A 13,792-nucleotide genomic window follows, 5' to 3' on the forward strand; every position below is an offset into this window, starting at 1 on the left:
GTGCCCCGCCATTATTCTAGGAATCTGCAGACTATGTCTTACTTGCCTTGGCTGCAAGACAGTGTAATGCATCATTATAGACCTTATTAACAATGATACCACTAACATGAAATCGATTGAGCCAAGTCTGTTTAGGATTAACAAGGGTAGATCTTCCTGATTTAATTTGATTAGGAAGAGTAGATCATTTCTACTTTATCTGGTGAACTTCTCTGAAAAGTCAGTAAGGCCTTGAGTGAGGATAAAACAGTGTGCATAGGGGTCTATATTAGATCATCAAATGCTTAAAAAGCAAACGTTGATTAATTGACCCTATGTAAGCGAAAGCTTACAATGTCGAAGTGTCAGTCTTGAAAAAAAATCGGTGTTCTAACCAAAAAAAAAAGTCAATTTCTAACATTACACCCCCCCCCCCCGATGTGGGGGGCTGCACCCCCCACACCTCCCCTACTTAAATATACCAACTTCGAGATCGCACTACAGTGCCGAAAATGGCAAAGTACCAAAGTGGCTAAGCGAATTCTTTCCCAGGGAAAGAATTCGGTTAACAGCCGCTTTGATATTTTCCGTTTTCTGCCTTTTATGTTTGACCGAGACACATTCGAAAGAATGCGTCTTTTGTCTTGTAATATAGACCCTGCGCGTAGTGTTCCTGATCTGGCTAAAGCTTTTGACAACATCCTACAGTCTGACATTATAGACAAACTAATCCTACTAACTGTAACTATAATACATTTTTTCACATTAAATTTCAGAAGATTGTCCTTGCACCAGTTATTAACATGGTCTAACCCACGGTAGAACAATCATGAATCAGTGGAAGGACAAAAAACAACTCTCAATTTACAGTCATTTGCAAACTTAGATAATCATATGCCAACAGTGTTGGCCTGAAGTTCTGAGAAAGAAATACTGAATAGAAGAGGTTTCAACACTGAGTCCTGTGGCACAGCACTGGTAACTACTTTGTTTTCAGTAGTGGCAACTACATCGCTAACATCATGTATTCTGTCAAGACACTCATCACACAACATAACAATTTATTTATTTATTAATTTAACATTTGTTTACTGGGAAAGTCCGACTTGGAACAAAGACAATTTTCAGCAAAAGCCTGGGAGAAACATTCCAGACGCATGTCTTTGTAACATAGGAGGAAACTGGAGCACCTGGAGAAAACCCACACAGACACAGGAAAGACAAGCAGACTCCACACAGAAGGCATCCCAGCCAAAAAGCAAACTGAAGAACCTCTTGCTGTGAGGTGACAATGCAACCGCTATACCACTGCGCCATCCACCAATTCCAGATATGCAAGTTTGTCAGTAATGCCTACATGGGAAATAGTGTCAAAGACCTCAGCCATGTCCATGTATGTTGTTTGTATTGCATAACCATTGCCCATTTCTTTGGTGACTTTTTAAAGACATGAATAAGATTAAAGCTGAATTGATAGGGGCCCAGGGTTAACAGATTTTCAATGTCTAGATTAATGAAGTCTATGAAAATATATTCCATAGTTTTACAAATGAGGCTATTCATGGGAACCGCATTGTTAGCAACACACCACAGCAGTGCTCCCCTCTACCCAAAGTGAAGTACTTTAAGTGAGCAGAACACATGAAAATAATGTTGTGGGGGCATTGCCCCCACACCCCTTTCCTTTTATATAATGAATCCTCAGTTATACAGCCATGACCAAAGAGAAATCACCCATTCAAAAATGCAGTTAAATAATCTTAATTTTAGCAGGTAATAATGCCTTACCTACCTGTTCATAACCTGTGTGCCTTAGCTGTCAGCTTAATGTACGGTTACCTTCTATGAATAAATATATAAAAAAAGAATGTTATGCACATAGTATGTGTACATTGTATCTATAAAGATGTATAGATGTATATATACGCCAATTATATGTCTGTGTGTATATATATATATATATATATATATATATATATATATATATATATATATATATATAAATAACCAAAAAATATTTCCAGCACTCAAAAAAAGGAGTCGAAGCTAGTGTAGGAGGCCTTTAATCCACCACGATCTTCCCCAGACCGGTTTCGCTATTCAAAGCGTCATCAGTGAGTACAAGCAAGCGTGAACATCATGCTAATATTGGACAGTTTACATACGCCTACTTAAAGCAATATCCCAAGGTGTAATACACTTTTAACACCCAAATCACACATCCACATATATATATCTCCGAACAAACATATACATAATACCCTTCACTAAAGAATATCTAACTAAAATAAATTATGTGATGAACACAAATATATCTACTAAAGACTAACAGTAGAAAAATATATATATTTATATATATATATATATATATATATATATATATATATAATTAGAAAAAATACATATATATATTTTAATCTATTGAGGAATGAGAAAGAATTTAAGACAAAATACATGAGATTTAAAAACGTTCAACATGAAGCTTCTTGTTAATTCAAATATTGGTAAATTTTATCACCTTATTAACCAATGTTCCCCTTACCAATGATCATTCAAACCCGGCTTGTATAGGGCCCCCAAGTTAATAATTCATCTACGTTCCTTGTTAGTCAATATATCGTGTCTCAAAGTTTCACCATAAATCCCTGATTTGAGCATATCTATGCCCACAAATACAAAGTGTGCTGATGTATGCACCAAAGTATGTTTATACAGGGCACTTCGAGTACGTCTACATTTGATATCACTTATATGTAAAGCTATGCGCTGTTTCAGACTACAAGAGGTTTGGCCAATGTAAAAGGCCCCACATTGGCAGACTGCCATATATATAACCCAACTACTAGTGCATTTAATATGACACCTTATATCATACACTTTATTAGTGTTGATAGAGGTAAATGAGCTAGTTTTTGAAATCAATTTGCAATACTTACAATGGCCACAAAAAGTGCATCCATTTTTACCCAAAGTATATTTTTCTTTGTGGGTTACTTGTTTCTTAAATGTAGAAAAATGTTGACCCAAAGTTTTACCTCTACGATATCCAAATTCACAATTGTCACTAACAATTTGGGAAAAAAAGGGGTCCCCTTTTAATATGTACCAATATTTAGAAATAACCTCTTTTATCTTAAAGGTGTTACTTGCGTACGTAGTAATAAATCTAATGTTATTCAGACCCCTTACCTTGGCTTTAGGGGTATATTGTAATAACTTGGACCTATCTAGCTGTTTACCTGTGGAATAAGCATGTTCCACTACCTTTCTTGGGTAACCTCTATCTAAAAACCTTTTCGTAAGTCCTTTAGCTTGTTTGTCAAATTCTTCATTATTGGAACAATTGCATTTGACTCTTTGAAATTGGGCTGCAGGTATATTCTTTATGACATGTGCTGGGTGACAACTAGATGCATGCAACAAAGAATTTTTTGAAAACGGTTTTCTATGTAGGGTGGTGACAATAGTCCCATCCAAAACCTTTGTAACATGTACATCTAGGAACTCCACTGTTAACATGTCAAGTCTCCCACTAAACTGAATACCATGCATATTACTGCTAAGATATTTGGCAAAGTTTTCCCATTCCAATTGGGTGCCATTCCAGACAACCCAACAATCGTCTAAATATCTTCGCCACATCAATAGTTGTTGAAAAAAAACAAAATCAGAACTATAAATATATTGTGTCTCAAAAAAGCCCATAAGAAGGTCTGCATAAATGGGGGCAAAAGTAGCCCCCATAGCTGTACCTTTGCTCTGTAAATACCAATGTTCTTGAAAAATGAATGCATTGTGTTCAAGTACCAACTTAACCAGGTTAATAAGGAAGTCCATCTCTGTATTAGAATAGGACTTAGCCTGTCGCATCCAGTACTGAACTGCCATTATGCCACCCTGATGGGGGATGCTTGTATATAATGATTCAACATCAAGCGTACCAAGTTGAGCCCCCACTGGAACTTGTAAATTATCCATCAAAATGAGAAATTCTTGAGTATCTCGAACCCTGGCTCTAACCAAACTTAATGAAGATTTGAGTCTATACTCCAAATATACGGAAAGAGGTTCTGTAAGTGAACCTCTGCCTGCTACTATTGGTCTTCCTGGGGGTCTATATAAAGACTTGTGGATTTTAGGAACCAGATAAAAATACTGATATTGTGGAGAATCCACCAGTAGTTGTTTGAGAAGTTTTTCATCAATCATACCCCGCTTGAAGGCCCTAGTTAAAAACGCATCTATAGTATGTTTAAAATCCAAAGTAGGATCCATGGGTAGCTTAATATATGATATTGAATCATTAAGCTGTCTAAAGGCTTCATGAATATATTCCTGACGATCCCAAACTACTGTAGCTCCCCCTTTATCGGCTCCTACTATGATAATACTATGATTGTCCACCAAAGCCTGTAATGCCTGACATTCAGATTTAGATAAATTGTGAGAGAAATGTGTAAAAATATGAGCTTGATTGGCCTGAAACTCCTGCATAATCAATTGTTCAAATGTTTTTATCACTGTATTATATGGTGGTTGGAAAGCAGATTTCTTAAAGTAAAAATATTCACCCTCTGCTTCAGTACCCTCCCCTTCTTGATGAGCAAAATAATACTTCAAATTCAGTTGTCTGGTGAATTGCTTGACATCTTTTATTGTATCAAAATGTGATACATAAAAGGAAGGTACGTACCCCAAACCTTTATTTAACAGTTGTAATTGACTATCATCAAAATGGCTCTATGACAAATTTATTACTAAACTATTGTCATCATCAACATTAATGTCCTCAGATGTAATTGGAGATCCTAAATGGACTGTGTTGCCAGATGAGTCAGGAACAATTGTTCTATGTCGCTGGTTTTGATGTTTACGGCCCCCTCTCCTAAAGAGATATTAGACCTTTTAGGGTCTGGTGACTTAGGTGGATCTTGCTCCCCCACTTCATTTTCGGTATCAGTATTTGAGTAAGTATTTATGCAAAGTATTTATGCAGACCTTTTTATGGGCTTTTTTGAGAAACAATATATTTATAGTTCTGATTTTGGTTTTTCTCAACAACTGTTGATGTGGCGAAGATATTTAGATGATTGTTGGGTTGTCTGGAATGGCACCCAATTGGAATGGGAAAACTTTGCCAAATATCTTAACAGTAATGTGCATGGTATTCAGTTTAGTGGGAGACTTGACATGTTTACAGTGGAGTTCCTAGATGTACATGTTACAAAGGTTTTGGAAGGGACTATTGTCACCACCCTACAGAAAAAAAACGTTTTCAAAAAATTCTTTGTTGCATGCATCTAGTTGTCACCCAGCACATGTCATAAAGAATATACCTGCAGCCCAATTTCAAAGAGTCAAACGCAATTGTTCCAATAATGAAGAATTTGACAAACAAGCTAAAGGACTTACAAAAAGGTTTTTAGATAGAGGGTACCCAAGAAAGGTAGTGGAACATGCTTATTCCACAGGTAAACAGCTAGACAGGTCCAAGTTATTACAACATACCCCTAAAGCCAAAGTAAGGGGTCTGAATAACATTAGATTTATTACTACGTACGCTAGTAATACCTTTAAGATAAAAGAGGTCATTTCAAAATATTGGTACATATTAAAAGGGGACCCCTTTTTTTCCCAAATTGTTAGTGATAATTGTGAATTTGGATATCGTAGAGGTAAAACTTTGGGTCAACATTTTTCTACATTTAAGAAACAAGTAACCCACAAAGAAAAATATACTTTGGGTAAAAATGGATGCACTTTTTGTGGCCATTGTAAGTATTGCAAATTGATTTCAAAAACTAGTTCATTTACCTCTATCAACACTAATAAAGTGTATGACATAAGGTGTCATATTAAATGCACTAGCAGTTGGGTTATATATATGGCAGTTTGCCAATGTGGGGCCTTTTACATTGGCCAAACCTCTTGTAGTCTGAAACAGCGCATAGCTTTACATATAAGTGATATCAAATGTAGACGTACCCGAAGTGCCCTGTATAAACATACTTTGGTACATACATCGGCACATTTTGTATTTGTGGGCATAGATATGCTCAAATCAGGGATATATGGTGAAACTTTGAGACATGATATATTGACTAACAAGGAACGTAGATGGATTATTAACTTGGGGGCCCTATATAAGCCGGGTTTGAATGATCATTGGTAAGGGGAACACTGGTTAATAAGTTGATAAAATCTACCAATATTTGAATTAACAAGAAGCTTCATGTTGAACGTTTTTAAATCTCATGTATTTTGTCTTAAATTCTTTCTCATTCCTCAATATTAATATATATATATATATGTATTTTTTATATATATATATATATATATATATATATATATATATATATATATATATATATATATATATTTATATATATATATAAAAAATATATATATTTTTTTACTGTTAGTCTTTATTAGATATATTTGTGTTCATCACATAATTTATTTTAGTTAGATATTCTTTAGTGAAGGGTATTATGTATATGTTTGTTCGGAGATATATATATGTGGATGTGTGATTTGGGTGTTAAAAGTGTATTACACCTTGGGATATTGCTTTAAGTAGGCGTATGCAAACTGTCCTATATTAGCGTGATGTTCACGCTTGCTTGTACTCACTGATGACGCTTTGAATAGCGAAACCGGTCTAGGGAAGATCGTGGTGGATTAAAGGCCTCCTACACTAGCTTCAACTCCTTTTTTTGAGTGCTGGAAATATTTTTTGGTTGTATTGTGGTTCCGGGCACCTTTCTTAAAACCGTGCAGTCTGCGGTTTGGTATGTTTTTATATCTATATATATATATATATATATATATATATATATATATATATATATATATATATATATATATATATATATATACACACACACACACACACACACATACTTGCATACATATCTATATATATTTATATACGTGTGTGTGTGTGTGCATGTGTTTTGTTGTTAGTGGCCCAGTTGCTTGAAGGCTCAGCTGGGCAGAGATAGAAGTGATAGAGTGAGAAGCTAGTGATATCTACCCTAACTGCTATGAGTTAGGCATCTGAAATATGCTCCATTCTGTGTCAAAAAAAAGCAGGTCAGAGAGCAGAGTTCTCTAAGGAAATCAGCGCTGTTGAAGTCAGCAAATCAGTTATGTAGATGCAAGTACCTAAATGGTGCCAAGCAACACATGTATTGCGTTGTTCTGCTGGCCATAGCGTAGAAGCAATAGATTAAATGTCTTTCATATCACATATTTATAAATGCAAACTCATGACTCCCTCATCCTGTACCTGCTTTCCCCAGACACCAGGAAATGGTGGTGGTGGAATTAGTCAATGAGGATGAGGCTGAATGGATATACAGAGTTCCAAGGAGCAAAACAAATGTCCAAAAGTTGCAGTCTGTTGGTAGTTGCTCAAACAATATCTCACTGTCTTTTTCAGTAGGATATGAGGCAACATCAAAGACATGAACTTTGCAACTGTCTTATGCCAGAGCTGATTAGAGACTTTCATTGCTTAAGGAATAATTTTATTGAAAAACATTTTTTTTTGTTTTTTACTTCTTTGGCAAATGTGACTTGTACTAATGTAGTAGCTTATGCATGCTAATGATAGCCCTGTCCTGCTCAGTAATACGCATGAATTAAACATTGTAAATAGCCAGTAAGGCATCCCACCTTCTGCACTTTTGTATCGTCTTTTTGTTTTTATGTCATCCAGCTTGGGTAAGCATCATATGGCTTTGATTTGTTCTTAGTCTTGTTTTAAATGTTTTATCACAGGCAGAAAAAAAAATAGAAAAACAGGTTATGTGTTAAGAAACCTTTAAAAAGAAAAAGAGGTTAAGTGTTAAAAAAAAAACTTTTGTAATTATGCTTTTTTATCAAATCTTTTTTTTGTTTGTTGTCTACTTCTATCCTTAACATCAGCATTATTTGTAAGTGTTTACCTGTAAAAGATTTTATTTTGACTTTTGAATCACTTTTGGATGTCTGCTTCTGTTTGGAAACCTCATGTATTGCATAAAGGCTGAAAATGTTTACTATGAATGATTGAGTGTAATGAAGCATAGTTCCACATATTTCTGTTCGGTGAAGTAGTTGATTGAACTAATTAAGCTTCTTATCTTGAGTTAGTATTAAGACATAGTAGTTATTCAGACAGCTTCAAAATCAGTCCTGTGAGCAACAATTTCAGTACCCGGTTAGTTCCTTGGCAGTGGCTATCCTCCTAGCAGTAATTTCATCACCTGTTCAGCTCAGTGTTCTCCGAGCAACAATTTCAGCATTCGGTCATTTCCATGACCAGACAGATAATCCCTTGGTTGAATTAGTATCATGGCTTCTGGAGGAGCCAATTATGGAGGGAATGTAAGGGAATAGTGATATAATGCCTTCTTACATTTTCTGGGTAGAAAAGGTGGGGAGACATAATGGGAGTACACCCAGGGCATAAGCTCTAATTGTGAGACTAGAGCCATGTAAGGGGAGGCTGATGTATTGCAAGATGGGTAGGTGAAGGAGGGACATCTCACTGCATAGGTGGGGCAGTTCCCTCAGAGTGCGATAACATGTTAAAGTTGTGATGCAATCCAGTATCTGGTGATGAGAAGGGCACAATGAAAACCCTAGCAGGCCACAGTATGATGATCAGTGCAACTCTGTTTCTTCCCCTACTCATTGGGCAGTGGTCATTGCTCAAGAGTCAAGACATTTCCCATCTGTGAAATGAGACATACCTAATGAAGGGACATATCCAGCTGTATAGGTGGTCATTCTGGTTCTAGAAAGAACTGTATTCTGTGGAGCTTTTCTTCTTGGGCTTCCACTGAAAATGTTCTTTAGCTCAGCCAGACTCTCCTGGTTAATAAATGTAAATAAATAAATAGGTTGGTAGACAGACAGACAGATAAATGTCTTCTGAATACTGCACAAGACATATCTATGTAAAGCTGTACCATCAGTGACAACTGAAAGAAATCTGAGAATACTGCTGTCTTTGTAAGAGCATTTAAAGTAACTGACATGATGAAAGTACTAACATTTCTCATATTTTCCTGCAGTCTGGGTCTGTGCAGTGCCTGAAAAAACTCTGCTCTCCTGCTCCCTGCTCTCACCCTGTAATAGGACCATGTGATTGTCCTCTTTGTGAAGGTAAGGTCAGTTGTTGGAAATGTTTCAGGGTTACCTTTTCCTTGAACATATTACATCATAACTTTCACATCTTATGCTTGTATATTCAGTATGCACTTGACACAAATAATAATTCATGTGCAATGAAACAGAAGACCCACCCCCCCCCCCCCCACACACACACACACAAAAGCTTGTGATGCTACATATACAACAATTCCATTTGGCATTACTAGGAAATATTTGGTACATTTACTGGTTGTATAAAAAAACTCTCTAAAGTTATAAATGCAGTGGAGACAATTTCTATGAAAGGTAGTCTTTTTATGCAATCATGTTTGATTGCAAACTTCAAGAAAGAATACATAAGAATAAGTCTAAACTCTCTCTCTCTCTCACTCTATATATATATATATATATATATATATATATATATATATATATATATATATATTGCACATGAAATTAAAGAACACTGCAAAGTTTGCCATAATTTACATGTTTCTCTATTTTTAGACAATTTACTATCCATCATGTCCCATTCCAGATTTTGTTTCATAAAATTTCCTCTGGATGTTCATGAAGCTGCTGTTTCAACATAAGCAAATTGTGGCTGAAGGATTAATAACAACTTTTTACTTTGCAGATAGATGGACTTTACATACATTCTCCTGTAATTGTAGATGCTTATTTATATGTGGTTTGAATCTGAAGGATAATTTCCATGAGAGCAGAGACTGTTTTATGAAGAAATTTAAAGTTTTGTAAGAAATTTCTGTCTGCCCTGTTCATTATACAAGTATCAACATATTTAAAAGTTTTTAAATACATTTAAGGTTCCTATTTCTAATCCACTAATGTTGCTTATCATAAGATCGCTAATGCCTTGGTAAGTTGTTTTTCATGCCAGGGCAATAGACTTCCTAGAGGTATACATTCAACTTTACACTATCTAGAGCATCTTGTAGTGTTGAGCATTGTGGAATGGCACATTAAACCTGTTCTAAAGTTTGGCATAACATACTTAAAATGTGTTCTGTAGTTGTTTGCCAAATTACACCTACTCTTAGACTGTTTGATAGAATGCATTCTTTTTAATTCATAAGTATAATTTATAAATCCTGTTTTATGCCAGATCTGAGACTATCAGTAAGGTGCGTGTGGTACAAGATTCAGTAGACCAGATGCAGAATGACTGTTATACACCATGTAAGGTGATAATGTACATGACATCTGTTCATGCTGCCTAAGTGCACTGTGTGTCAGGTCGCATCAATGGCATACAATGTCAGGAAAAAATGCAGTGCAACATCTCAAATGCTTGCCTTTGGTAGAGTAAACTCAAGTTAAGCAAGCTTTAGGAATCTTAAATGGGGCACAAATTGTAATATACTACACCTGGAATGATTGGAGTATGTTTTTATCAATCCTCTGAATTACAACAATGATATAGCCTTTCTAAGACCAACCCTAGCGGCTTTAGTTCATATATATTTACTGCTATGTTTTGCTGTTTTCATCTTGGTTACTGCAGGGTACCGCTGTATAAGTTCAGTAATGGCCTAAAATATTTCTTTATTATTTCTTTATTGAGGTGTCAATAAAAGCGAAGTACAATTCACTTGTTGTGTTTTCATTTGTAACATGCCATGGTTATAATGCCATTCTTTCATCTTGGCTAAAGCCGTGGGATCAAATTCATATGTATTCTGCGCTGGAAGGTCTGGTGTTACAGTAAAAGTCTTAAGCGTGTTCTCTAGCTTACCACCTTGTTGTTATTATGTAACAGTTTATTAATAAGATCTCAAGGTGGACCAAGATATAATCATTCATAAGTATTTACTGCTGCAGTCTGACATTTTGTATTACACTCTATTTTCATTGGGTCTATATCACTTAAGTGAAAAACCTTTTAGTCGAACACCTCCTTGTTGAATGCTAATTGTCAAAACCTCGATCTGTCGAATGGCCGTTTTAGCAAATTTCTTCCTAGGGGAAAAAATGCTTGTCCAGCCTAACAAACGTCAAAAATTTCACATAATTTAAAACCCACCAATGTGGGGAGCTGTGCCACCCACACCCCCCAAATAAATATACCCACTCTGACACTGCACTACAGTAGGGAAATGGGCCAATCCCTGATGATGGCCAAGTATTTTTTCCCCTAGGTTAAAATGAGTTAAAACAACCATTCAACGGATCGAGTTTTGACAGTTAGCAGTCAACAAAGAGGTGTTTGACTAAAAGGGTTTTGACTGAAGTGAAGTACACCCATTTTCATTGTGGATGCTGAGTCTAGTAATGACCTTAAATATATCTATGAGTCGTGGACTATACATTAAATGTAAAAATCCTATTTATTTATTTCTCCTCAATATAGAAGTTTCTTTTTCTTTTGTCATTGGATTTATCTACAGTAAACTCCATTACATGATGATACAGTTGTATACGTGACTTTAAAGCTTAAAACACTAGCTATGCATATTTTGTATCTGAGGGTCATGATGTATTATTTTAAAAAATTTGCTGTAATGCTTCTTTTGGTTATAGAAAAAAATCATATATTGCTAGGTATCATATAACCATTTAAATGCTCTGGTTTTGACATTAATTTGACAAAAAAGTATATTTTGTATTTTTGGAAACTGACCACTCATTGTGTATCTGGATGATATTACTGGTATGTACTCAGGAAATGAAAACACAAGATAACATTCTTTATAGGAAAAAGTAGTATTCACTCATTTTGTGTGTTATAACAAAATACACAAATTTTACATGCTCTGAGTGCTATGCACATATTTGAGATTTTGTGATCAGTTCACCTAAAAGATATCACACTATACAAAAGAAAATGAAAGTGGAATTATCAAGTGACCATGTCCTGAAAATGTCATAGTACTTTAAAAAATTGATTTGTTATCAAAATTTAAGATGCAACTGCTCCTTTATCTCTGATTGTAGAAACCTAGTCCAGTGAAGTTTTATATTATGCCAGTAGCAGTCCTTGAAAAGTTCATGAATATGTGCTGAACCAGTTTAGAGCTATAGGTTTTGAAATGAAAAGAGCAAAAATAGAGAAAATCTGTGAAATTGTGTGGACAGACTGGCCGAAAATGGTCAGCAGTTACGAGGTTACTTACTGTATAAAAATCACTCCCATTCAATATGGACTTGTGCCAGATAGAACAGTCAAATCATCAATATGAGCAGTAAATGTATAGTGCAAAAAAGTGTAAGTTGGGGGGGGGGGGGAGTCTTGCTGTTAGTGACTCTTCCTTCCTTATAACTTTTTTTGAATGTGGCATCGCAATTAGTGTTGTTGTTTCACAGTGCCCAACTCTCCAGGCCACTTCTCTGCTGGGAAACCTTCTATGGAGAAGGGACATTTGTTAGGTCTCCAGTTTCTTTATACATCCTAAAGACATGCCATAGGTGAACTATTCTCCTCCCAAATTTCTATAGTTGTGTATGCCTGTGTGTGAATATGTGATATGTGTTTTTGTATCTGAGTGTGAGTGAACATCTTGCAAGGAAATTACTAATTACAAAACTCCTACCCTCTCTAACAAAAATCAATCCACAGCTGATGTTCAACAACTATCAAGCAATTAAAAGAGAGGAAATGGTGCTATTCATATTAACAATCATTTAATCTTACACCCTGGGTATTATATCTGTAGAAATATTCACTGTCCTATAATAACTGCCTGCTCTAGTGCATGCATCAGGCAATGTGTGTGTGTGTGTTTGGGCTTCTCCATGATGACATGTATAGCAGGTGTTACAAGGGTTCCCCAAACCTAAATTCTGCAAGCTGCAAGCCAACCACTCATCCTTAACCAAAGAGGGCCCCAAACCACTACGCTGCAGAGCAAGGAACCCTTTTGTGATAAGTGCAAGTAGGCTTAGGACTCTGGAAAAAGTTTACTGGTGTTGAGCACTTAATGTTCTTTTGTTACTCTACTCCAGTATATTTCAAAGATTAGTATTGCCATGCCTTTGATGGCATCACAGCACTAGGAATTACATTATTAGTTTTATAAATGACATCACTGGAACTTTGATAATGGCATTCTTTTTACAGTTGAATTTTTTAATTAACCAAAGCCTAATCTGTTTCTATAACCTAAGATGTTTGCAGGCAAGTTTGCATTATATTTCATTATTGAAGTACTAGCAGAACTGAAAACTCATAATGCAAATTTAGAAAAAAGTCTATGGGCCAGATTCACGAAGGCTTGCACGGAGTCTAAGAGTAGTGTAAGCCGGCAGACAGCCAATATGTCTGCCGAGCGATCCAGCAACAGCCGGCAGGGGCGTGCATGAGTGCTCCTAAAACTACTCTTGCACAGACAGTGTTCTGTTATGCAAATTACCTCATTTGCTGCTGAAAGCTATGCAAATTAGGTAATTTTGCGATCCAGGAAACACTAACCTGTCCGTGGAAGAGTAGAGTTATTTGCAGAAATGTACTCCGTTGGTAATGGAGTACTGTTCTGCAAATAGCAAAACGGAGCTATGACAGCTCCAAATAAAGGATGCATCCAGTTTAGGAAGCATGTCAATGGCCAAATATAAGGCCATTGGAATTTTGATCTCTGATGTTTAAGCGTAGCGCAGCACCACGCAAACATGTGGTGCTTTAAAAACCAGAAAAAAAAGCCAAAAATAGGCA

The 13,792-nt window shown here is 35.9% G+C and overlaps 1 protein-coding gene across 1 annotated transcript in view; it reads left to right on the forward strand.

The window, feature by feature from the left end:
- The window catches only part of LOC122815830 (kielin cysteine rich BMP regulator), a 2,917,372-nt gene that overhangs the window by 2,040,760 nt on the left and 862,820 nt on the right, over positions 1–13,792 (forward strand). Inside the window, exon 34 of the mRNA XM_044088633.1 lies at positions 9,045–9,135. Coding sequence (XP_043944568.1) covers positions 9,045–9,135 — 91 coding nt within the window. The remainder of the gene's footprint in view (positions 1–9,044; positions 9,136–13,792) is intronic.

The sequence above is a fragment of the Protopterus annectens genome, chromosome 11.part0 (genome assembly GCF_019279795.1).
Source record: "Protopterus annectens isolate FY-2018-M chromosome 11.part0, PAN1.0, whole genome shotgun sequence".
NCBI classification, from domain to species: Eukaryota; Metazoa; Chordata; order Ceratodontiformes; family Protopteridae; genus Protopterus; species Protopterus annectens.